The sequence below is a fragment of the Nothoprocta perdicaria genome, unplaced genomic scaffold (assembly GCF_003342845.1).
Source record: "Nothoprocta perdicaria isolate Ctin4 unplaced genomic scaffold, notPer1 scaffold_1, whole genome shotgun sequence".
Classification (NCBI taxonomy): domain Eukaryota; kingdom Metazoa; phylum Chordata; class Aves; order Tinamiformes; family Tinamidae; genus Nothoprocta; species Nothoprocta perdicaria.
The window spans coordinates 15,140,299-15,163,673 of NW_020454093.1; the positions used below are offsets into that span (position 1 = coordinate 15,140,299).

General features: G+C 41.4%; 1 protein-coding gene across 1 annotated transcript in view; it reads left to right on the forward strand.

Moving 5' to 3' along the window:
• The window catches only part of ADAMTS12 (ADAM metallopeptidase with thrombospondin type 1 motif 12), a 124,241-nt gene that overhangs the window by 95,126 nt on the left and 5,740 nt on the right, over positions 1 to 23,375 (forward strand). The window contains exons 15-21 of the mRNA XM_026035710.1: positions 653 to 794; positions 7,065 to 7,191; positions 13,060 to 13,270; positions 15,450 to 16,604; positions 18,036 to 18,188; positions 21,066 to 21,239; positions 22,965 to 23,111. Coding sequence (XP_025891495.1) covers positions 653 to 794; positions 7,065 to 7,191; positions 13,060 to 13,270; positions 15,450 to 16,604; positions 18,036 to 18,188; positions 21,066 to 21,239; positions 22,965 to 23,111 — 2,109 coding nt within the window. The remainder of the gene's footprint in view (positions 1 to 652; positions 795 to 7,064; positions 7,192 to 13,059; positions 13,271 to 15,449; positions 16,605 to 18,035; positions 18,189 to 21,065; positions 21,240 to 22,964; positions 23,112 to 23,375) is intronic.

Sequence of the window (23,375 nt, forward strand, 5' to 3'; positions counted from 1 at the left end):
GATGCCCCTATGACAACTTTGCTGTCAGGATCCGAGTCAAGGAGATGATCAGAAGGAAGAGTAATAGTTTGTTGCTTCAGTGTTTTGTCTCTGGAAGATGTTCTCYTTTCCTCCCCTCTCAGTCAGCCAATGGCAAACTTCTTGTTGCTTTTAACAATTAGAATTTTCCTTCTGAATGACAGAAACGCCAAAAAAAAAAAAAAAAAAATCCTGAAGCATATCTGAATAAAGCCTGTTATTTACTGACCTCCTGGATGTTTTGTAAGAGCTATTTCAGATAGGGAGGGAAATTACCATTTATAATGAGGCTAGGCATTAGCCCTTGATCAAGGGCACTTCAGGCAGTCTTGGATGGACTTTGCATGATCTTTTCTTGCCGTCAATAGGATACCAATTATGCTGACCCAGTTCCTCCCAGCTGCGCTCGCAGAAGTGCGTGGCAAACAACCGTGTCTTAGAGAGGGGCATATGCAGCCCTGCCAACGCGCAAATTAAATGCTTGCCAGTCTTCATTTTTTTAACTGGCAAGAGGCTGCAAAATGGGAGAGCTGYGTTAGAGATTGCTAATTCTCCTGCTTTCACACTTGAAGAGCTTTGGGTCAGTAAATTGTAATCATAAGTAATTAAATAAACCATGTTTTTTTTTTCCCAGCTGCTTTTTCAAGAGACTAACCCTGGGATCATGTATGAATACACTGTGCGTAAAGAGGAAAGCCATGAGAATGAGATTGGAGAGCCTGAGTATTTTTGGCAGTACGGAGACTGGACAGCCTGCAGTGTTACATGTGGCAAAGGTAATTCCTCACTTCCCTTCTCTGTTGCTGGTTGTCTTCATTACCAGCAAGTTTCATCCTGGCTTTAAATATTCCTGGCAGCATTCTGTGCCTCAAAGAGGTAATGTTCTTTAATCTGCATTTTGTGCAAAAGCAGACCAGGCAGTAACACATATTGGCTTGGAAATAAATTATTTGATGGTTTATAGCAACTGCATTTAAATTATGCTTGCTCTGAAATCCACAGCTTCAATGAACCAAAATGAAAAACTAGTTTTCTTTACACTTTGCCAGTATTGTTTGCACTAATCCCCTTACCTGGAACACTTAAGTACAACCTATTCTGGTTTATCTACTGGATCTTTCCAAAAACAGCAAAAAAATCTTTTCTGTATCACCTCAATAAGTAACAGTACCTTTTGTGTATTTCTCAAAAAATAGTTGATATAAGTTAGTTTTCAGCATTTGAACCACTTTCTTCACTGTGAGGGTGACAAAGCACTGGAACAGGCTGCCCAGAGAGGTTGTGGAGTCTCCTTCTTTGGAGATCTTTAAAACCCGCTTGGATGCAGCCCTGTGCCACGTGCTCTAGGTGACCCTGCGTGAGTAAGGGGGTTGGACTCGATGACCTCTGAGGTCCCTTCCAACCTTCAGCATTCTATGATTCTATGACTTTGTCACGYTCAACATAATGGCTTGGGAACGGTTTTATTTATATCATCGTTCTGTGCCACATGCTAACCCAGACAAGTAGAATGAAAACCTAGAAAAGGTCTAAAAGCAGCTCTGGAACAGATCAATGAAGTGAGGTTAATGCCTAGGAGTAAGCCAATCTGATAACAATTAAAGGCCTGAAGCTTGTGGTTTTTGTTGTTTTTATATATCTTTCTATCTATATATTTATGTAATGTCTGTGTGTGTATATTTGTGTGTATATATGTATTTTCTTTGTCCAAAGAAAAGTTTCATTGCAAAATGCTGTACTCTTCCTAGCTGGCAGAAAAAAAATCCATTTAAGTATGTTCCCCAAACAACTGTTTTGCTTAATGACCCATTGTAAATTTTGGCTGTGCTGTCTTGCTGTGGACAATGTTTAATTTAATAATTGGCATGGTAACAAAAAGAGGGAAAAAAGTGCAATTAGACTGCGGATTTTGTTTTCTTAGACATCAGCTGTGTTTTTCCCAGAAGTGTTTCTCACTAAGAAAATTACAATCCAGTGTGCTGTCGTCTGGCTAAAGAGCTGTGTGGCTTGGCTTTCTTTTCTGACCGCCACCTGGACTACTTGCGTTGAAGACTGCTGGCTGTATTCTGCTTTTCAATTTTGATTTAATAAGTAGCTTCCGCCATTTACCATGATAAACCATGAGTGTTTTGTGCTCACAGGCTTATTCTTTGCATCTGTAGAAATGACACATTCAGGCTGTGCAGGGGAGCTGTGCAGATCCACGCGCAGGAGCACAGAAGTCTCCTCAGGTCTCCCTGTGCCTTCACGAGATGGACAGATGCTTTCTTCTCTTTCCCCTTAAATGGAGCATTTACAAAAGGAATCGTGGGCAATAAGGAGGATGTAGTTATCTGCTGATATACACTGAAAGAAAGTTTTTGACAATCCCAGACCATGAAACAAGGGAAACATTAGTACAGAGCTTTGTGCATTGCTTGAATCAGGGATGCATCACTCAGACTGGTGCTGCCTGGTGCTGAGGCTGAACAAACCGGGTCTGCTGAGCCCTGTGACAGAGCCCTGTGCAGCGGGATGAGCAGCAGGATTCCCGGGAGCTTTGCTGCCTCCAAAGCAGGCAGTCGCGGCAGGGAAGGAGTAGTTGGAAGTTGCCACCTGACTGTCAGCAAATTAACTTGGRAATTCTAAATTGTTGCTGCGTTGAGCAAGGAACAGGCGTTGTAGCAGCTGCTGACCTAGAACCGGGCTGTCCCAGTCCCGGGCGGTTGCACGTTATTGTGGTTTGATCCTCCCACGTCTAGTTCAGGACCAGGAGGCAGAATAAGGGCAGGACTGAATGTTCCCGAGCGGCATTAAGCAACAGAGCTCTCCATTTCCGCAAAACTTCCTCCTTGGTTTGAATGCAGATTAATTTTATCTGAATGTCTCCTGTAGGTTCAGAATTTAATGCCACTGGCAGTTAACTGACCTGTTGTGCCAAATCACAGCAAGTTGGAGATTTTTGAAAGGTCTCTCAGATAAAGCGTACTGAGGCTGGCAAGAAGGTTATCTTCTATCAGGCTGCTACACAACAGATTTTACTTAAACCAAGTCCAGAGTGAGGGTTAAGGAGATAAGAAAAGCTGCATTTGTTTAGACTAACTATGGTAGTGAAATAACCTTCAAGGACTTCTGCAGTCACTGTTCAGTAAATAATAAACTAGTGGCTTGTCAGGATGAAAGRGAGGACCCAGAAAGGTGGACTATTGAACTAGCTTTGAGTGGCAGTCCTTACCTACCTAAATTTCTGATTGGAAAGCCTTACCTATCCTATCACATCCCTTTTCCGAGTTCCCCCAGGGCAGCTCTTTCCAGATGTTTTTGAAAAGGTTCTCGGCCTCAAGGTAGCATCACCTACGTAGCTGTGCCCTGCCTTGTATCCTTCTCCCACTGCTTTGAGACCCAGAAAAAGAGGCTGTATCTTTCGTAATACACTAATGTTTTCTGTTGTTCTCCGTCCTGTGTACTTTCAAAGAGAGTCAGTTTGCAGTAACATCATTGAAGAGGAAAAATATGTCTAAAAAATGAGTGTATTCTTTAGCAGACAATACTGTGCTGAAGAAAGGGAAAACACAGTGCAATGCCTGATACCCATTTGCAGTCTAGAAAAATCATCCAGTAATGACATTGCAATCCATATAATGACAAACAAATCCTGAAAGGGGTAATTTACAACAAAAATTGCAAATCTGGCTCTGTCCTCATTGCAGCCTAGTTTGAATCTCTGTTTACCAATTGCTTTGTGCAGAAAGGGATTGTTTTGCAGTCAGGATGTGTGCGCAAGCAGGAGGTATCCTGCAAACTGCTGCACCATCCAACTGGCTTTGGACACAGCTTCCTTCCAGGCAGGAGCCTGCCCCACAGTCAGGGCTGGACTTAAACCCTTAGGCTTTTCTGTAGGAAGAGTAATTTAAAGTTTTCACTGAGTTTCCTTTTCTAGACCAATTGCCCATTATAACAATCCATTAAAAATTACAAGTGTAAATCCTGCGTTATCTAAAGGCTGTAATCGTGTTTCTTAGAATGAGGTTTGAGTGGCACTGAACATAACAATAATCATAGCACAGCTCTAACTAAAAGAGAATTTTAGGTAATCTGAAAAAAATAATTTCTCCATAGACCAGACCAGTAACTGGGCAAATTTTCAAATCTTTGCAAAAGGACTTAGCCAGATTTGTGGGTGGGTTAATTGGTATGTGCCCTTTAAATCCTTCACAGCAATTATCAGGGCTATTTTGCAAAATTACCTTCAGGTGTTTCTGAAGTGAAATTTAGTCCCAAACTTGTATTTTTGATATTAAAAAAATAAAGGTCAATGTGTTTTCCTTTGAGATTATGCACCTAAGTTTTAAAACAGCAACAATATCAAGACTGGCTGTTGTATTTTGTAAGTTAATTTGTGCRTGCAATGAATGTAATTTGTTCATTGAAATACTAACGTGCTATTCTTACAGAGCAGCTGATGTGACGTAGAGTTTGGAAATTAGATGTTCACATTGTGTGTCACCAGACATGCTCTTTTGCGCACACATTCTGTTCATCTGCTTTGGAAGTGCAGGACCTTCAGCTGTTGCATTCTCACCTCTGCTTTTGCCAAAACAGAGGTCTGTTCTGCCTGCAGATTTCTGTCTCAAAAACCTTCCAACCCCAAATGATCTCTAACTGGCACCAAACAAGGTGTGAAATCACAGCATGTCAAATTTTGTCTCCCAAGTAAAAAGTCTTCCTGCTTTAGGGGTGAAATGGCACAGAGGGGTGGAAACAGACCCTGAGTGCATTTAGAGAAGTGAGCGAATGAGACAAAACAAGATGTTTGCAGTGGGCATCAGAGCCCAAGACAAGATCCATCTGAGCCCAACCAGCACCTTCACACATACCCACCACAAGCTGTGGACTAGTTAGCTTGAGGTCAGAGAGAAACAGTGAAGATGACTAGAAGAAACCAGCACCTCTTTCATAGCCCTTTAGGAAGAGTTTTAAAAAACTCATTAAAACTGAGATCATCAAGCATACTAAGAATTTTTAATATGTGACTTAAATAGGATTGTATGTATTACTGAGTTATGAAATTGTATAAATCTTTTATAGAGGTGTGTCAGTGTAAGATAACTAGTTTCCTAGTCCTGTAAAGTTTTCTGCTTCAACAAGCTCAAGATTAGAAACCCAACTGTATTTTATCTCCTTTATGAACATCAGTCTATAAATATGTATTTGCATACATGCATACAAGCACTCCTTCCAACTTTYGAAGTGAAATGTCATGATAGAAAAATTATACATTTATTGATTCTTTTAACATTTAAGCCCATCCCAGAACTTCATTGATTTTGAAATTACAGTGTGAATTCACTTGGCCTCCATAGCATTTGTATGATGAAAGGACTGAATGAATTAGCTTAGTGATGCCAGTGGTCAGCAMATGTTTTATGAGGATGTACAGCCCTAAAGCAAGACCCTTGCAGAAGTTCATAGCAGTTTTGAAGTGAATTACAGCACCTGAGATAATGGCACTGCAGCAGGATGGTTCCCACTGTTTGGAGCTATGGGATAGGTCTTGGCCAGCAGGATTAATGGGAAAATGAGAAATTAATCGTTGTCTTAGAGAATAAACCTCATAGCAGGAGATTCAGTGAGCAGAACCCATGCTGTCATAGGTACTATTGGTACCGTGCTGTCTTATATGGCCCAGTCACAAGTTTGCAGGTGAGACAGCAGTAATTCTAGCATAAAGCTTTAGGAAATACATTTTAATTGTTATATATGGGCATGCTGTCGTATAGGGAAATATATATCATACACAGGAACACTTCTATATTTTCCAGATATTCTATAGGGATTACTGCTCTTATTTTCCAGATAGTTTCCCATACAAGTCATTAAAGAGAATGAAAACTTCATTCCTAAACATACTGCAAAATGTGATAGCATTTGTCGCTGACATTATATTAATACTARCTATTGGGGCCATTTTTTCCCTGGATGAGGATAAAAATCAGAGAGATAATATAAGCTCTACATAATAATTGCTGTGAGTTAACAGTGCAGTTAATTTAACAGGAGTTAATAAACAAGGTTTCTTCTGTCTTTKAGAGGCCTTGGGATTTGAGTTCAATGCCAGTGTTGCAGCTGCATCACTTAGAGCCTTRTAAATTGTAATAATGCAGAACTTTATATACCAGAGGACGTACTTCAGATTATTGCGAAGCTCCGTGTGGGATGCCGGCCCCTGGAGCCTGGCTTGCTTTGGATGCACGTTAGGGTGACACAGTAGTTTGATTCCTGCTTCTTCCTGTTAGCTGAGCGGGAGTTTTTGTGGGTAGAATTGTTAGTACACAAGCCACACTGTATGTCTGGGATGTGTATCTGTCTCTCTGCATTACAGTGGTTTAGCCCATGCAATTAGTGCTGCATGTCAGTCAGATGCAAAACAGATTTTTCTCCCATGTATTACAGCATCATTATTTCAGGCCAAGTTCTGGACTTTTTATTTATTTATTGATAATTGTAGTGCAGCATTAGTAGTTACAGATTAGATTTGTAGTGAAACACTTTTTTTTCCTGCATAATTGATCTGAGAAGTAGATAAATAAAACAGCAAAAACCTCCCTGCTCTGAGAAGCCTCATGCTGCTCTGAGTTGCCTCTTATCCCAGAGTAATCCAAGAAGCATTCGCAGTCCTTAAAGTTGGGTGTGATTTCAAACCATGCAAGAGCCACCTGTGAGGCTGCAACATAATTAATTGTGATAAAGCAGAGTGTATCTAGTGTRGCTGAGCTAACAAAATCAGCAGAGCTCTGCATAACACTCAGCTCGATTAAAGGATCCTCATGCCTGCCTCAATTAAGACACTCAAAAGCAGTGCTGACTTCTACTTCTGACGAAATGCGTGCATCCCTCTTTGCCCTGCATGCATGCTGAGATGTATGTATCGTTGTATGAATGCATCTCTTTGTCCCACGGCTGTTACTGCAGATGTGGAGCAAAAACTGTGCGCTCCCCATGCTAGCGGATTCCCGCAGTTTGCCCACTGCCTTCGAGGGTTATCCTTGTCTTTGTGCCTCTTCCAGGGGTGCAGCGCCAGGTTGCCCACTGCATGCGGAAGGGAAGCGGAGCAATCAAAAACTCTTTCTGTGACCCAGCGACCCAGCCGAACGGACGGCAGAAGAAATGCTACGAGAAGGACTGTCCGCCCAGGTAACCGGCACCGGGAGCGCTGAGCAGGGCCCGCGGTCAGAAGAGTTGGTTCTGACGCCAGATCAGTGTGGCAGCTTCTCTGTGGCAGCTGCAGTGATGACTCCCACAGAATTCAGAGGAAGGTGTCAGAAACCCAGGAATGGAAAATAATGAGTGCRCTGCCCTAAGAAATTTCTGATATGATTTCTGATACGAGTAGGAGGGTTGCACTAGGTGATCTCCAGAGGTCCCTTCCAACCTTGAACGTTYGGTGATTCCAGTCTGCACTGTGAATAGTGGAGACTGCTACACGCYATCTATGTAGGTGCTCTGTCCTGTCAAGGTTAGCTGCTGATGTGCATGCAAGCCACACACAATCCTCCCAGCATAAGTGATTTTTATTACTTTGTATTCCCAAAGTGTATTTACAGGAAAAAAAAATTAAGCTTTTAATGCTGTTTTCATTTTGTTTTTATTTTTGTGTACAGCTCTATCTTTTCATAAGGGAGAATATATGGAAATACCCTCTTATTTATAACTTATTTTTCGTAACTCTTATTATTTGACATCTTTTTATCGTGCTTTCATTGTTTGTTCCCTTCCATGAAGGGCATCTTCCTTCCTTCCCTGTTCATTTTTTTTTCTGTTTCCATAACATTTCTGTTCATCACTGTTCTGTTCTGCTCTTTTATGGAGGTCGGGTAAGGAAGTCTAATCACTGCAAGCAGTCCAGGTGAGAACACCCTAGGGAATTGACTTCTTGTAGGGCATTGATTTGTTGGAAGGGATCAGAGGTGCAGGTGAAGTGACGTGACAGGCCCTGTATTGGTTGCTGCAGTACACTCTGTGTTTTGTGCTTCACACATTAGATACTGAAATGTCTTTTTATCTTTCCTTGTCTTTGGAAACCTTTGATCATGCTGTTCTGACATGCTGTTTCACATTGAGAGACAACAGTCTATCCTTAGTAATTCTAGTATAATTCCAAATCATATTAAAGTAATTATAATTAAAGTGCATCRTATTTTGTTTGCTAGCAGGGAGTTTCATGGAGGTTTAATATAAGAAATATTGTACAGCCGCTTAACTCTCTCCAGATATATTCTCAACAATATATGACACCTCCTTTGGTATTTATGTCTTTGCTGTTGGAGCTTGTATAAATAACGGTTAAAGGAATAAACCATTAGCCTTTCATAATTCTGCATCATTTGCCAGGAAAGCAATTGACAGTAAATCAAATTTACTAACAAATTGAGTTTTTAAGAGCTGAAGGTATCTGTCTGTATGGGGATGCTTAGTACTTAGAGCAAGTAGAAGCTGTGCTATTTATTCCAAAGTTCCCAGTAAGTTTGAGTTATCCCTGTTTGATCTAAGTGACTGCATTTTCCACACCTGCTTTTGAAAGTCAGGGAGCTGGATCCATCCCTGATTGGGCAGAGCAGAATTACATTAAAGGTGAACCAAGCTCGCTCCTCTGCTGGTCAGGCAGAAAAGCATCAAATACTGTCAGTCTGAATGATCTTTCTCAAGATCATTTTTCACTGTAGAGGAAAAGAATTATTTTTCCTTCTGAGGTAGATGAGCAAAATACTGACAAAATGGAGTGCAGAAAACATATACAATATATTTTAGTTGGATTTAGTTGGTATGCCACTTTTTTGTGGCAGGTATCATCTCTAATCCAGACAGACAGGTACATATATCTATCTGAAAAGCAAGAAAGAGCTTAAAGCGCTTAGGGTGGTGAGTTTAGTTGGCTTGTTGGTTCCAAAGAAAAGATGAATGTTAGAGGAAGATGTGATTGTCATAATGATCTGACCTTGCTGAGAATGCATGTGAAGCTGCCAAGGAACACGTGTGCTTCAGAGAGACATGACTGAGATCTGTGCTAGAGGCAAGGATGATGCCACCAAACACAGCACTGCTGGGGACCTTGTGTCAGAGCAGTAGCCGCACACCTGGAACTGCTGGATGGCCTCACACTTCCCAACAGGCAACTAGTTGCTTTTGGAGACATCTCATCTAAAAGACAAGGTATCATCTCTTGCATAACCCTCGTATGATCCTTTAAATCCCACTGATGGAGAACAAGCTACCAGAGGAGCCTAGTAGTCTAGCTACTGGAGTACTAAATTAAAATGAGATAACGTATCAGACAGTAGGTATAAGCAAAGAATAACATTACTACAATGATTGTAACACACAAGCCAGATCTTATCTTGCTAATCCATTTCGAAGAGTTAATTATAAACAGGTTAAATGCCAGGTTCCTGAGAAGTACCAGGTCTTAATAGTCTTGTTTGTTAGATGATTTAGACTAAATTTATTTTTCCCACACTTTCTACTAAAACAATCTGGAGCAAGGCAAATAAAACATTTTAAATATGGCAATACACTCGTGCAGCGTCTTGGCCTAGAACTAACACTGGCAGAACTCGTTACCATACACAGTGGAAAGTTTTGAGTGTGATACGACAGCTCATGTGAAGCTGCAGTGATGCTGCTGTGCAGGAATGCAGTCAGACTTCAGCGATCAAACTCTGGGTATACGGAACACTGTTTCCCATTATATGTTTCTTTGCTAAGCAGATATTTAGCTGCATAGGTGTTGATAATAAATATCAACAAATAGTACTTAAAGCAAAAGAGATGAATTTTAGCTACTTGTACTGTTGTGAATAGAACTTTTGTTCTTCCTGGGAAGAAAATTGCCTGGATCCTTTTAACCTGACTAACCTCTTGTTCAGAATAATTATAAATAGATTATTATAAAGATATTTGGGATCTGTCTTTTCCAAATTTCTGTTGTACTTCTATAGTTCTGCTTCTAGACTTGGTAGTAAGTCCCAGTAACATAGAAAGAACAAATAACGTTATTTCTAATACTGTAATAAAGCCAAAATTGCAGTCTTAGAGAGATCCGCTGTGCCTGTTGCTGGATAAAAACAGAAAGAAGACACAAACAGCAGGAAGGAGTATTCTGCCCTAAGGAATGTGTGTAGCAATCTCTGATTCCAAAATCCCATCCCACGATTTTTTCAGCAGGACCTTTACCTCATTCAGCACCTATCGAAGCGTGGAGGGGGACTGTACCATGAACAAGGCTATTGGACCCTGCCTGAGTTACTGCAGAATTTGGAAACTCATGAGGGCAAGGAGATGGGGCTCATCTAAAGCAGTTGTTGCCACCTGGGACAACCAGATTTTCTCCCTGCCTTTGTTCCAGAATCACTGTAATAGCAAGGAAGTTGCATCTAAACTATCCACAAGTTCCTCTTAGTTTTATGTTCTTTTTTTGGAATTGATGTTTTGGAATGATGGGTGCTTCTGGCTGCACTGGGGAARAGCTGAACACTCACAACTGCAGCTGGAATGAACCGAAGGGATGTTTCCATCCTACAGACTGCTCTTTAGTTGATCAAGCTTTGGAAAACTAGTGCTTAGGCAAATTATTTACCCAAGTCAKGTACTTCATTTGTTTACTTGTTAGCACAATTTCTCCATGCCGTGCCTGCCTACGAAGATAAGACAGTCCTGTAGCTTCACATGGGCATAGTGATGCATTAATATTTAAGAACTATTTAAGTACTAAGAAATACTTAAGARCAGTTGCTATACTTGTAAATTAAGAAGGATTAAGAAGCTTTGCTAAAGAGTTCCCTGGTGCTATGCTCTGGGCAGGTGATGTTTAAAACACTGAAGCTGAGTACAAGCACAGAGCTCGAGGAAGGATTCTCAGGAGTCTGTCCATGCCGTGACAACAGAGTCGTCTGGTGGGGYCTCCTGCAGGGTTCCAGAGAGCTGGAGCTTGCCTTCCAGCTCCTTCCAGGCCGCATCCCGGGGCTCAGCAGAGCTGTGCGCCGCAGCAGTGGCGCCAGGCCCCGTTCYGGGGGCCCCTCTTTACCGCTCAGTGCTAAACTGCTTTTAAGCAATTTGAGAGAGATGTCTTTCGTTTAAGTAATTTAAAAAGACATCTCTTTCTTTGTAAACACCAACTCCCTGGCAGTGGTTTACCCTGGGTGCTCAGGCAGCTGCTCTGCWACCAGTGATCAACATACCTCAGTTCATGCCACCCCATCCACTGGCACTTTGTGGCTCCCTGCTCTGCTGGAGAAAGACTCACATCAGGTTCAGTTGCAAATTGTCACCATCTCTCAGCACGACTGCCTGCAAGTTTCCTTCCCCAAAGCTTTTCTCTGCCTAATTCTAAATTGCAGTTAATTAATCATGCACTGTTATATGTGATCAAGGCAAATTCTTAAGCAAACTTAGATACTTCAGTGCTCAGAATTCAGTACTTGAACCTGCAAACACATGAATCCTTACTTAAAGTAATTGGAAAATTATGGCAGAAGATATCATCCTACCACATGTGTAGCTGGAAATATGTGGTCCACRGCCATTAAAATTAATAAAGCAATTAACATTCTCGAAGCTCCTTTTGTGACTTGTCAGCAATCTGCAAGATGCTGGAGATGGTGAAGAGAACTGGATAGCGGATGTAAGAGGTGCAGATGACCCTGAAATGGCTTGATTCAGGTTGCCAGATTATGTTTTTGCTTCTTTATTGCTAGTTTCTACTGAGGTACTGGCTTTTCAACAACTTGTCAGTTTGCAGAAGCATGAAAGAGCACAAAACCTCCCAAGAGACAGGAGAGAAATACTTCATTCTTTTATTACTGTACTGCTAGAGGCCTTGTACAGAGCAGTGGTGGCAATGGGCAAGTCTTCAATAGTATAGCAAGCACTTGGCATCCCAAAGGGCTTATAGCATAATTTAAAATGAAATGTGGTAATTAAAAGTACCTAAAGCGATGAGGGAAGATGTGTTCCTCAGAGGACACGAGATGGGTTGCATGGATGAGTTTGGTAGCTAAGGGCTTTCTTCTTAATGATTATGAATAGGTTTTAGTGTCTTCCACATCAGTGACGGCTCTTTTGCAGTCRAGGTATAAATTGCTTCCAGGAGAGGGACAATCAGCAAATCAAAGAAGCCAGACACGTAGTTAATTAGGGGGACCAAGCAGGAGATTGCGAGAGAGCAGGATGTATGCCAAAAACTGTAATAAACCCCTATATTGAATGTTGGTATATTTATCAGAATGGGATTTCATTGCTGTAAGCTCTATGGCCTGAAAGGGATGTGTGTGGTAGAACAATGTTAGTTATAAGCCAGAAAGAATTCAAAAAACAGGTGGGTGCAGCTGGGGACGACTGTGGAAAACTGAATATAAAGGGGACAGGCCATGGAAGGAACAGGAAACAGTTATCTTTAAGTCAGGGAACCAATGCCTGCTGAGCTGCAGAGGGCTATTTTAATCAACAGGGAGACACAGCAGGGGGTTATTTTTACTTCCTGAAGGAAAGCAATGCAGAACTTCCTATTMCAGTCCTAAGCACCCAGCTAGGTCCAAGGACATAGGGCTGCTTTTCTACATTTGTAATTCTGTAATTACAGCCCCCTCACAGTTCCCATGTGTTGCTTGTTCTATGCTTACAAAACAATAAGCAGATAAACAACAGAGCAACGTGAGCAGAGTGCAAAGCTTCCTAGCTGTTCTTCAAATGGAGCTTTGAAAGACTATCACTGAATGGGTTCTTATTTATTCCAGAAGCATAGTCCTTGGTGCCTGCTGCTGTTTGGAGATCAGTTTGTGTTGGGGACTGGTCAGTGCCAGAGCACGGAGCAGAAGCCTGACCTGTGTTATGTACTTTTATGTAATTTTACATAATGTTATTACTGAGCTACAAGACAAAACATCAGTCATAAAGTTCTGGATTGGAGTCTCTGACCCCTTTCTCTAGGAAAAGATTCTTTAGCCTGTTCCTTAATGTGTTGGCGACAGATGATTTTCTGCTAATATTTCTTCTTCCCGTGTTTTTCAGGTGGTGGGCAGGAGAATGGCAGAAATGTTCCACCACGTGTGGCCCAACGGGACAGAAGAAGCGAGCTGTGCTTTGCATCCAGACAGTGGGATCTGATGAGCAGGCGCTGGCAGTCACTGAGTGCCAGCACCTGCTTAAGCCAAAGACCCATCTTTCATGCAACAGGGATGTCCTGTGCCCTTCTGACTGGACCGTGAGCAACTGGACAGAGGTAAACTCCAGTCAGCTGTAGAATTAAGTGGTTTTTGTTCATTTGTTTGTTTGCAGAATGTTCTGTTATAGTCAATCAAAAGAACTAATGACTTTTTTTTTTTTTTTTTAAACCTACTTTTTTCTTTAGCATGTGTTCCTGATCCCTCTATGGAGACGAAAGAAAGCCACTGCATGTTAGGGGTTTCTAAGAGTTTTGCTCGGCAGACTATTTTTGTTGTAGAATAGAACCTGTTTGCACGCTCAGAACTTCCATACAGATATTATTACTGCTGTGGACTGAAGGGGAGAGGATGTATATTTCATTACAGAGGAATGGAAAAAATTACTTTTGCTTTCATGTTTTTTTTATAATTATCTCTTTCTCATTATATCTCTTTTCTGCTAGGTTTTCAGCAGCATGCAAGCTCTTATAGTTCTCATCTGAACCCTTAACAAACACCTAGATATCTGTGCATCTTTAAAGTGTTAGATAAATATTATGCAGTTATTTCACTGACAGCTGATGAACTTCAGAATGTGAGTCTATCAGAATGATGATTGAAGTRTGCGATAAGAAAATGTAGCTCCAATAATTATGACAGCTGATACATGACAAGTTCCATATTTCTTTCCATTTTCAGGTGTCAGTGAAAATAAAGAATGAAAGTTTCAAAACTTTCAAGACTTTTTTAATGCCTCCTCCCCCTTCTCTCTCCAGACTTCTGCGTTGGTTACTCAGTGATGGGCTTAGCAATTTTGATAGCAGATTCAGATAATGAAGTAATTGAATTTTGTGACAGTTTGATTTCAGCTAATGCTGGTTACAAGCCCTCATCCCCAAATGTTGATTGTTTTGTAAATTGGGTAGCCAACATAATTTAACTACCTGTGAAAAAGTTGGCAGCGTGTTCCTGGCCAGCAGTATAATTATACCGAAATGGCATGCTGATAGTGAATGCAGCGAGTGCTTGTGTGTCATTGAGCATTATTGCATGTTACTGACAAAAATAAATTTCCAGGCTGCAGATATCGGAGAGGGAGCATAAGATGGATTATTTCTCCCGCACAAGTGGCAGTGTTGACAATAGATTTGTAATTGCAGAATGCTCTTTACTGGTGAACATGAGAGAGAGATTTTTTACAGGCAGGGATTTGCTCTGCTCTGAACTTATCTGGCTGTTAAAAAATCATCATGTGTCTTGTGATATGAGCATGGTTAATTAGCAGCTAATGCAGATGAAGCATTATAGCTGTTATGAAATCTTTTTTTTAGTACACAGCCATAATTAAAGCACCTCTCTGCCTTCCTCCCCTCTCCTGTTGCTGCAGAGCTAGTGTTATTCTACAGGTAATAACAGTACAGTGAGCACCAATAAGACAAGGTAGCTGGTGTTTCTACTACCACTTGACCTAGATGAGCTCTGACAGGGCTGAGATATTCCAAGGATTTAAAAGTACTTACAGTATTTACAGTTACTGCTTTAAGAGCTGGTTTAGCCAGCTACATTAGCTGGTCAAGCTCCCTAGCATCCTCAGAGGGCTTTCTACAGTAGGAGATAYGGAACATCCCCATTAATACTGGCTAGTCAGCCAGCTTTAGCAACTTAGAACTAAGAGGCATATGTTGAAATTTCCAAAAGCCCTCAGTGGAGCAGCAACTTCCAAAGGCCTCACGGTGCCTGTCAAGCTGAGGAGGCAAAACTTCACGGAAAAGCTGAGTCTCCTCGGAGTCCAGCACCCTTAAGCACTGCAAGGCTCCCTCTCATAAATCTAGCAAGAATCTATGAGCCGCACAAAACTTCACAGCAAATTTGGAGCATTGTGAACAGCCAGAACTCAGCCAGTTAGATATTTTTTTAATGGCAATATTTCTAGTCCGTTTTTTTATGCCTGATGGGAGAGGCATCAGCYAAACAACTTCTGAGGTGGTTTCACTGTAGAAATCAAGTTTTATCATATGTCCATGTTCCGTCTTTATCATGTAGCCTTTAATCACTACTGTATATTCAGTGAGTCATTTACACTGCTAAAAGTTCCATGCTAGCAGAAAACCAGTAAAACAGTCCTTGGGAAAAGCTTTATTATTGACTATTTGTAAGAATATTTTTGCTATAAATAGATAGCATTTTATGATCATTTTCATTAACATGTGAAGCAGAATGAAGAGGGAAGATATATTAATTTTGATTCTTTCACAGTGCACAGTTACTTGTGGTGGTGGAATAAGGACTCGTAATGTCACTTGTGCCAAAAATAATAATGAGCCATGTGATATCTCCAAGAAACCAAACTCTAAGGCCCTATGTGGTCTCCAACAATGTTCGGCTGCTGGAAGATTTCTCATGCCTCCACTGGGACCTAGAAGAGGAAAGATCCTAATCAGAAAAACAGCTATTAATCCCAAACGGGGTTCTCCTGGCAGAATACTTACACCCATGCCAAGTCCAAGGGTCCACACAACAACAGAAACACCCAAGTCTGAAAGCATAACTGCTTCTTTGCCTAAATTGTCTACRTTGGGTAGCATTTCAGAAAAAGAAGGAACAATCAACAAAACATTACAAAATAATTCTTCTGGATCAAGTAATGTTTACAATTACTCTGGTGCTTTTACTGAAACTAGTTCACACCAAAATACTACTTCATGGCCTTTTCGTAATAGCTCTASTACTGAAAATATAAGGCATGCTGAAAATGTTACTGAGGGTGAGACAGGTTTTACRGTCAAGAGTGAAGTACCAAGGGGTGAGGACATTCGCGTCTCCTCATTTACCAAAGGTCCAGAAATAACTCCTAGCTATGATTACTTGACTGAAGAATCTGATGACTTTGATGTGACAGCAGGAAGCAGTGAGAAACCAACTGAGCTCATTCACAGCACAGAATTCGATCCGGAAATCAGAACCCAGAGCACAACTCTAGATACCAGATCTTGTGTCCTCCAGCACAACAACATAACTCCTACACTCTCCCCAGCCTCTCTTCACCATGAGTCTTCTACACTCCTTCCTGACAGTGGAGCACCACAAGGACTGGCATTTTCAACAACAGCAGACCCCAACAGTCTGCAAGTTGATGTGCCCGTTGTGGATGTTACCACCCACGAAGCAACCCTTACAGCGATGCCCACAACGTTTGCTCATCTGCTGAGAGACCAGACTGACAACAGAACAGAAATAAAGTTACGTGACGTTGCAACCAACAGCACGTCGTTGCCACCTCTTGAGCGTGCTCCCAGGAACCAAAGTGGAGCATCTAAGCAGGTTCTGCCAAGTGTCACAGGAAACAGCCACCTAATAATATCCAACAATTTGCGTGCTGAGGCCTACTGGATAGTAGGGAACTGGAGTGAGGTAAGTTGTTTTTAACTGGATAAAGCACATTAATGCTTTGGTTACTTAAACAGAATTTCCAGTTGTCTGTTAACAGATTTTTGTGGCTCTTTTCTGTCTCATCCTCCCATGAGCATTTGTATTCACCATTAAGCAAATGCTTCCCAACTCAGAGCAGCGTCCTACRTGGTAAAATGTGTCTTGATATATAAAGTCAAGTCAAGTAGAGATTGCTAAATTTTCTGTGGCCTTGGATATGTAGTTGCATCGTTCTGTATATTGCTGTTGACTTGCCTTTTCCGATTCCCTAGAATCATGTTTTTTTTGACAAGTAGATTTCTATGCAGCCAGTTTGCTGTGTTCAGGGATGGCAGAGTGGGTCAGATCTGGGTGGGGGCTGCCACCCCCTCCTAACATTGGTAATAACAGAATATAGTCAGCAAGAGCCTATTCAAATTTTACACAGTTTCATTTAATGCCCTTTCTATTGTAAAATTTTTGCTTGTATGTAAACAGAGTTAGTTCTTTGTATCCAAATGGACTTCTTATTTTAAAAATATGATTCCTAGAGTGACAAACTTTGGTATCTGAACAATTTACCTCATCTGCAGAGGGACTGAACAGGCATCTTTCCTGATGACCATCTTTAAACAGTGCAATAAGTGAAGCCTGTAGGCCAGAATTTGAAATCTCTTTGCGCTGATCTACCTCTCTGTGTGCCTATATCAATGGAGGATATGCAAGATCCATCTCCCCATACCTACTAGCTATTAGGTCCACCTGGAATGCTGCAAGTTCATGAAAATGTAGGAATGCCATGTTAAATGGCACGGCATGAGATGACTTAGAGTATCCCATGGCAGTGGAGTTAAAGCCCAGCTAGATCCCACCAAGATCCTGCTGAAGGTTTCAGTCTGGTGCAGCCCACAAGTCAGACTCCTGCTCTGTTGCCACCAGCTCCATGGCTGTTCCTGAAGCAGATGCCCTTGGATAGTCCAAAGTTGCCACAGTGTATTTGAGGTTTTCAGCATCTTGTACTCATTTTGCTGATTGTGTCATTAGCAGTATTAGGAATTGCGAAGGTAAAATGATGAAGGTTAGATGCACTGACATTTTGCTCTAGCAAATTGAAAATTAAAGCACCAAAGATCATAGAAGGAAGCCACAGGGCAGCTGATAGAGATTGAGTGTCTCCATAAGCAGAAATTTGCTGATAAAGAGCAGTACATGATGTATATCAGAACTGATRTTATTCTAATTAGGAAAAAAAACCCCTCCGTCATAATCTTAGCTAGGATAATCTAGGTAAATTTGAAATCTTCTTTGAAGAGTCTGCGCAAGCCTCTTGGATAACCTAGGACATCTACAAAGGCTGTAGATATTAATGTTGAGGCACTYTTTTTCCCGGAAAGACTGACTAAAGCTGCTGGGCTTTTCTCTCCTGCCATGTAGTGCTCGACCACCTGTGGCCTGGGGACGTTCTGGAGACGCGTGGAGTGTAACAGTAGGGATGCATCTGACTGCCAGCGCACCAAAAAGCCTGATCCTGTGAGAAGATGTTATCTCCGCCCTTGTGCAAGCTGGAAAACAGGAAATTGGAGCAAGGTAACCTCATTCGGAGCCCTGCGTGAGCAGTAAGCTCTCTGACTTCAAAGACTAGAGAGCTGTAAATGCTTCATATTTAAAATAATTATTCATTCACTTCCCTGAAAGCATACATGATTCCCAGTTGACCATTCAGCTCTAATTTACTAATTTCCTGGCTAAGTTATTTATGGAAATGCATCTGTTGTAAGTTCTATTCTTCCTGTGTGGGGGTCATGCTCATTAGATCTTGCCCCTGGAGCTAAAAGCAGAGTTTGCTGTCCCTGTTTTATGGAGATCCTCAGACAAAACGGTGCATATCTGCATGTGCCTTGTGTTGGTCTTTCCTGTGCAAGTATGTACCTCTGCCTTTAGCAGCCTATCCTAATTTTAGTAAGCAAGTGAGAATTTGTGTTGTAACTTACAAGTTTCACTGCAAAAGCTGAAGAAAAATGTAGTAGGAAGATTGCCTGTTGCTGCTGCGCTCTTAATCAGCCCCAGGTATGTTCATGGGCCRGGTCAAGAGCAGCAAGTCCACAGCAGTAATTCAGGGAATTGGGCTGGGTTTCTTTTTTGGTGCTGTAGGATACATGGTGCGCAGCTGAAAGGACTTTGGTGAAACTTTCTGTAGCTTGTGATGTTTTGTCTCCAGACTCTCCAGAATTGGGGCTTTCAATATACTGGGTTATTTTTCAAGAGTCGGAAGGAAAAAAATACAAAATTATAATTGAAATTACATAGATTTAATGAAGAAAAAGAAAGATTTCAAGCTTTTTCCAAATGTACTGCTYTTGTGGACAGTGTTGTTATTGTTGGACTAAAGCATCAGTTCATACACAGAAGAGACTGCAGAAAAGGTTGTAGTTACAAAACTTGCWTTGCGCTGCTGATCTCTTTGACGGAGAAGTGATTTAAACATGAAATACATGCCTGTGTAGAAAGTCCAGGCAAGGCAAAGGCACCACATAACCACGTTTAAGTTTTCAAAATTCATTTTAAATGATGAATAGATGTTCTGCTGTCCCTTTGCAGAGGGATGCCTTTCACTTTCAATTTGTCTTCATAAATGTTACTGCTCTTGCAAATAATGAATGATAGTTGTCTCAAAGAAAGCAACTAGATGAAATAATATAGGCAGCTAATATTGGTTCAATCCTGCGACCTATTTGCAGCAAARGTCATTCTTTATCAGATTTCTGTTGTGTTAGCCACCCTTATTTTCCTGCAATTTAGCTATACAAATCTAATTATAAACTCATATATAAAAATAACTATTTTTGTTTRCTTTTGTAAATGGCAATTTTTATTCTTATAACTTATTTCAAATGTTTGTCCTGCACCTTTATCACAGCAATATGGTTATAATCCACCGCCAGTGTAGTGAGGATTTATCTGTTCCTTCACTCTGGACTAACTCCTCCCCTAMAGAAAGACTCTTTGTTGCTTTTAGACTGGAGCTTACAATCTCAGTTTAATGCCACGTACAATTTGAGCTCATTTGGGAATTGTACTTCTTTTTAGCACAGTTGATTCTGCTTGTTGTTTGTGTCTGTTGGTGTAGAAACATCTGTGTACAAAAATACGGATTCTTTTTCTGTCCATCCTTCAGTGCCCAGAACAATAAATATGTTCAGTTTCCATGCCGAGCTGAAGAGTGATTATTCATGTAGAGGAGAGCAGCAGCAGTTGTTATTTTTCAACACGGTGGTAGAGCAAAGGTAGTTTGAGATTATTTGGTGGTGTAGGCAGAACTGGGTGAAAACAGAAATAGTAATTCAAAGTATATTTATCCTTGGAGTAGCAAATTAAGATCTTGTTCCACAGCACGATAGGTCCTGGGCTCTTGTGTTTAGGAACAGAAGATGGTAGTGTTGGATAGGGCATTGGAGCAGATTCTGGGAAGGAACAGGAGCCTGGAATGGCTCAGTTGGGTGGGCAGGAGCTAAGTAGGAAATAGGACCTACAGTGTCATACAGAAGAATGATTTCACAGACTGTGAGCGAGGTCTCTCCTGCTCCCTCCTTTGTTGTTTTCTCACCCAGGCCTGGCATCAGGGTGTTCATCCTTTTTTCCCAGCCTGCTTCCACTCATGAGGGCTGTGACTCYCATCACCACCATGATGTGATGGCTCCATTCCATGGCTCCTTCTTGCACAGAGACAAGAGACTTGTCGTCCTGCAGCCCCTGCATTGCTGCTGGGTGTCACATCCCCAAGGTCCTGCTGTGCCCAGAGAGAGGGAGTGGAAGGACAAATAGGTGGCAGARAAGGCAAGATAGGAATGAAAAGCCAAATTACTGCTCCTGCTGCTGTCCATCAATGGGGCAGATGAGGATGGCAGCTACTGCTGTGGGATGAGTTCCCACAGCAATGTCCAGTGCTGTGTCCCCAGTCCARTGTCCCAGTGGTATCATCATTAACTCGACTTCCTTCTCCAAAAAGAGAAGTGTTTTCACCGGCCTGAGCAACTTGCTGCCATGGACAGCCTCTTCCATGGCTGAACTGGAAGTGAGTTATTCGCACAACGATGTCTCCTTCTGCCTGCCTGCAGCAGGAACAGCTGAAGGGCTGGCTAGTTGCTCCCATACGTGAGATTTCTTTTCTTACTTTTATTGCATTATGATTTTTTCTTCTATGACATATTTGGAAATTGCTGGCTAATTAAATCTGCATCTGTTATTAATGGATGTTCCAGTGAAGAAAGGGAAATATTCATATGGTGTTTTCTGATTTGCAGGGACAAAACCCATGATTTTTAAGCCTAATAACAAATTATTCCTAGGGCAAACTGGAAATTATGCCTGTGAGTCGTGATGTTAGAATGTTATGCCCATCATCCCCCGCTGAAGCTGGGGAAGAGGACTGTCCCTGAGTGTGTGTCCTTTCTGTTTCATATACAGTGCTCTGCTAGCTGCAACGGCGGCTTCAAGATCCGAGATGTTCAGTGTGTGGATGTTCGTGAGAAGCGACTTCTCAGGCCTTTTCATTGCCAGTTACTTGGATATAAGCCACAGCTCAGCACTAGCTGTAACATGGAGCCTTGCTTCCAGTGGCAAGTGGAGCCCTGGGATGAGGTATTGTCCTTTGAAGGAAGGTTTTGGAATGAGGAATTATCCATCAGACAACAGGGACAATTATGTCTGATGCTGTCCCTCAAAGGAAGGGACGAACTATTACCAAGTTTTGCAGTCCCTGCGTATGGTTAGAGGAGAATTTACTGTAGAGAAAGACCTACCAGGATTATTCCTAGCRTTGCACATGATACTCAGTTAGGACTGTAAATAACCATACCCTGAAGCAGAGGAGCAAACATCYTTGCATATCAAGTGGATTTGTCTTGGGTGTCCTGCTAGATCACTAAATGAGATTCATACAGACTGAATAATTTGGCTGACAATTTTTATATTGCTCTGTTCTTATGACCAATTTGGAATTTTCTTAAATTCCTAATTTTCCTTTACACTTTTGATCTGGAATTTTATGAGGGCAGAGAATTAGATCRGAGATAAATTTGATTTTGGGTCACTTTGTGGTGTAAATCTGGACCAGTAAACTTTCATGATCCTCCAGGCACATGTTTTTCTCATCTAGAGCATGTGGCATGATGGTTCCCTTTCAGTGTTTGCTCCATCTAAGAAAAGCTCTGGARAAAGTGCCGCACTCCTTGTTGCGTTATGGACCCAGTGCTAATTGATGTTAACAGATGAGCACATTGCTTCCTTACTGGTCACTGACAACCCACACTTAAAATAAGAAATGGGAGCCCTTATCCTGTGTGCAGGGACCAGATTTCCCGTGAGATAACACAGCAAAGGGTGAGTAATAGAAGACTGGCCAAATGATGCCATATTATTGATTTTTTGCCACTTAAAATATTTGCTGAAAGCTCTTGGCCATCCCTGGCAGTTGTCCTCATGTTGAGGTTGCTGGACAGAATTGGATTGAAATGAACGTTTGTCAGAAATAAGCTGTGATCCTGTGTCTGTCCATAAGGTTGCCATTCCACGAAAAGAAGAGCAGTGTTATCCAAAGTATCTCTGACCCTTTCCAGCATACGAGTGTACCAAAGCTTGTGTGTATTTCAAGCAAGCTGGACTGCTGACCTACTGAATAATAATATTCAGTTGATTAATATAATAAAATAGGGACAAAAGAATGCTTAAAAAGAATTTAGGTCAATGCCTTTGTGTGATGCTTTTATTTTATTTTATTTTATTTTATTTTATTTTATTTTATTTTATTTTATTTTATTTTATTTTATTTTATTGACATGCTGGAGATAATAAATTGGATGCATTGGGTGAATATTAATGTCCACAACTGCCTTATAAAAATGAGATGTTGCTGCCCATGACTTGTACTGTCTCCTATAAATGCTGCAGATTGAACCTGCAGACTTATAACATACATAGTCATTTTTGTTGAAGTCATTGCTGCCTCTGGTCTTGCCTCAGCTGCTGTTACCAGTTCTGACCATGTTGTGAATTATATTCATTCGCACAAGGCAGGAATGGATTTCTCCATTGTATTTTGAGCTGTTAGCAGCTCGTTCCTTGTACTTATGTGAGCAAATAACAAAATAAATGTATCAATGCAGAGCTTATCTTCACATCTGCGCTGTTAGGCTTGGTGTGCAAGCTAGCCTGGACATCTCCTACACATGAAAGAGGTCACTTCTTGTGACCTGTCATTCCACATTACTAAGCAAAGAGCATTTTCAACTCCCTTTACTTTGTGTTTCTGGGATGTGTTGCTCATTCCAACCTGCCCCGTGATGGTTTGTGCTCCTCTGTTGTTAGTGTTCGAGGACRTGTGGTGGTGGCCAGCAAAAGCGACGTGTCTATTGCCCAGAAGAAGGCTACTGCGACTGGATGGAAAGGCCTAATGCCACTGCACTGTGCAACATGCARCCTTGTACACAGTGGATTAACCAGACCTGGGGCTCGGTAGGATTTATTTATTTATTGTATTCTCTTTTTTTTTGACACACTAAGGACATACTGGTACTCAGCTGGYATTCAGCTAGCATGTTCAGGCTTCAAAAGCTTTTGACGACTAAATCTGTTCTTACATGAAATCATGAGCTGGTCATATTAGATCATATTTAAATTGTTGCTATTAGTTGAAGAGTAAAGGTCAAGTTACAGCAAAGAGGGATTAAGCAGATCCCCCACTTGTTTGTGAGCTTCAGTGCCTCTGGCAAGTTTAGT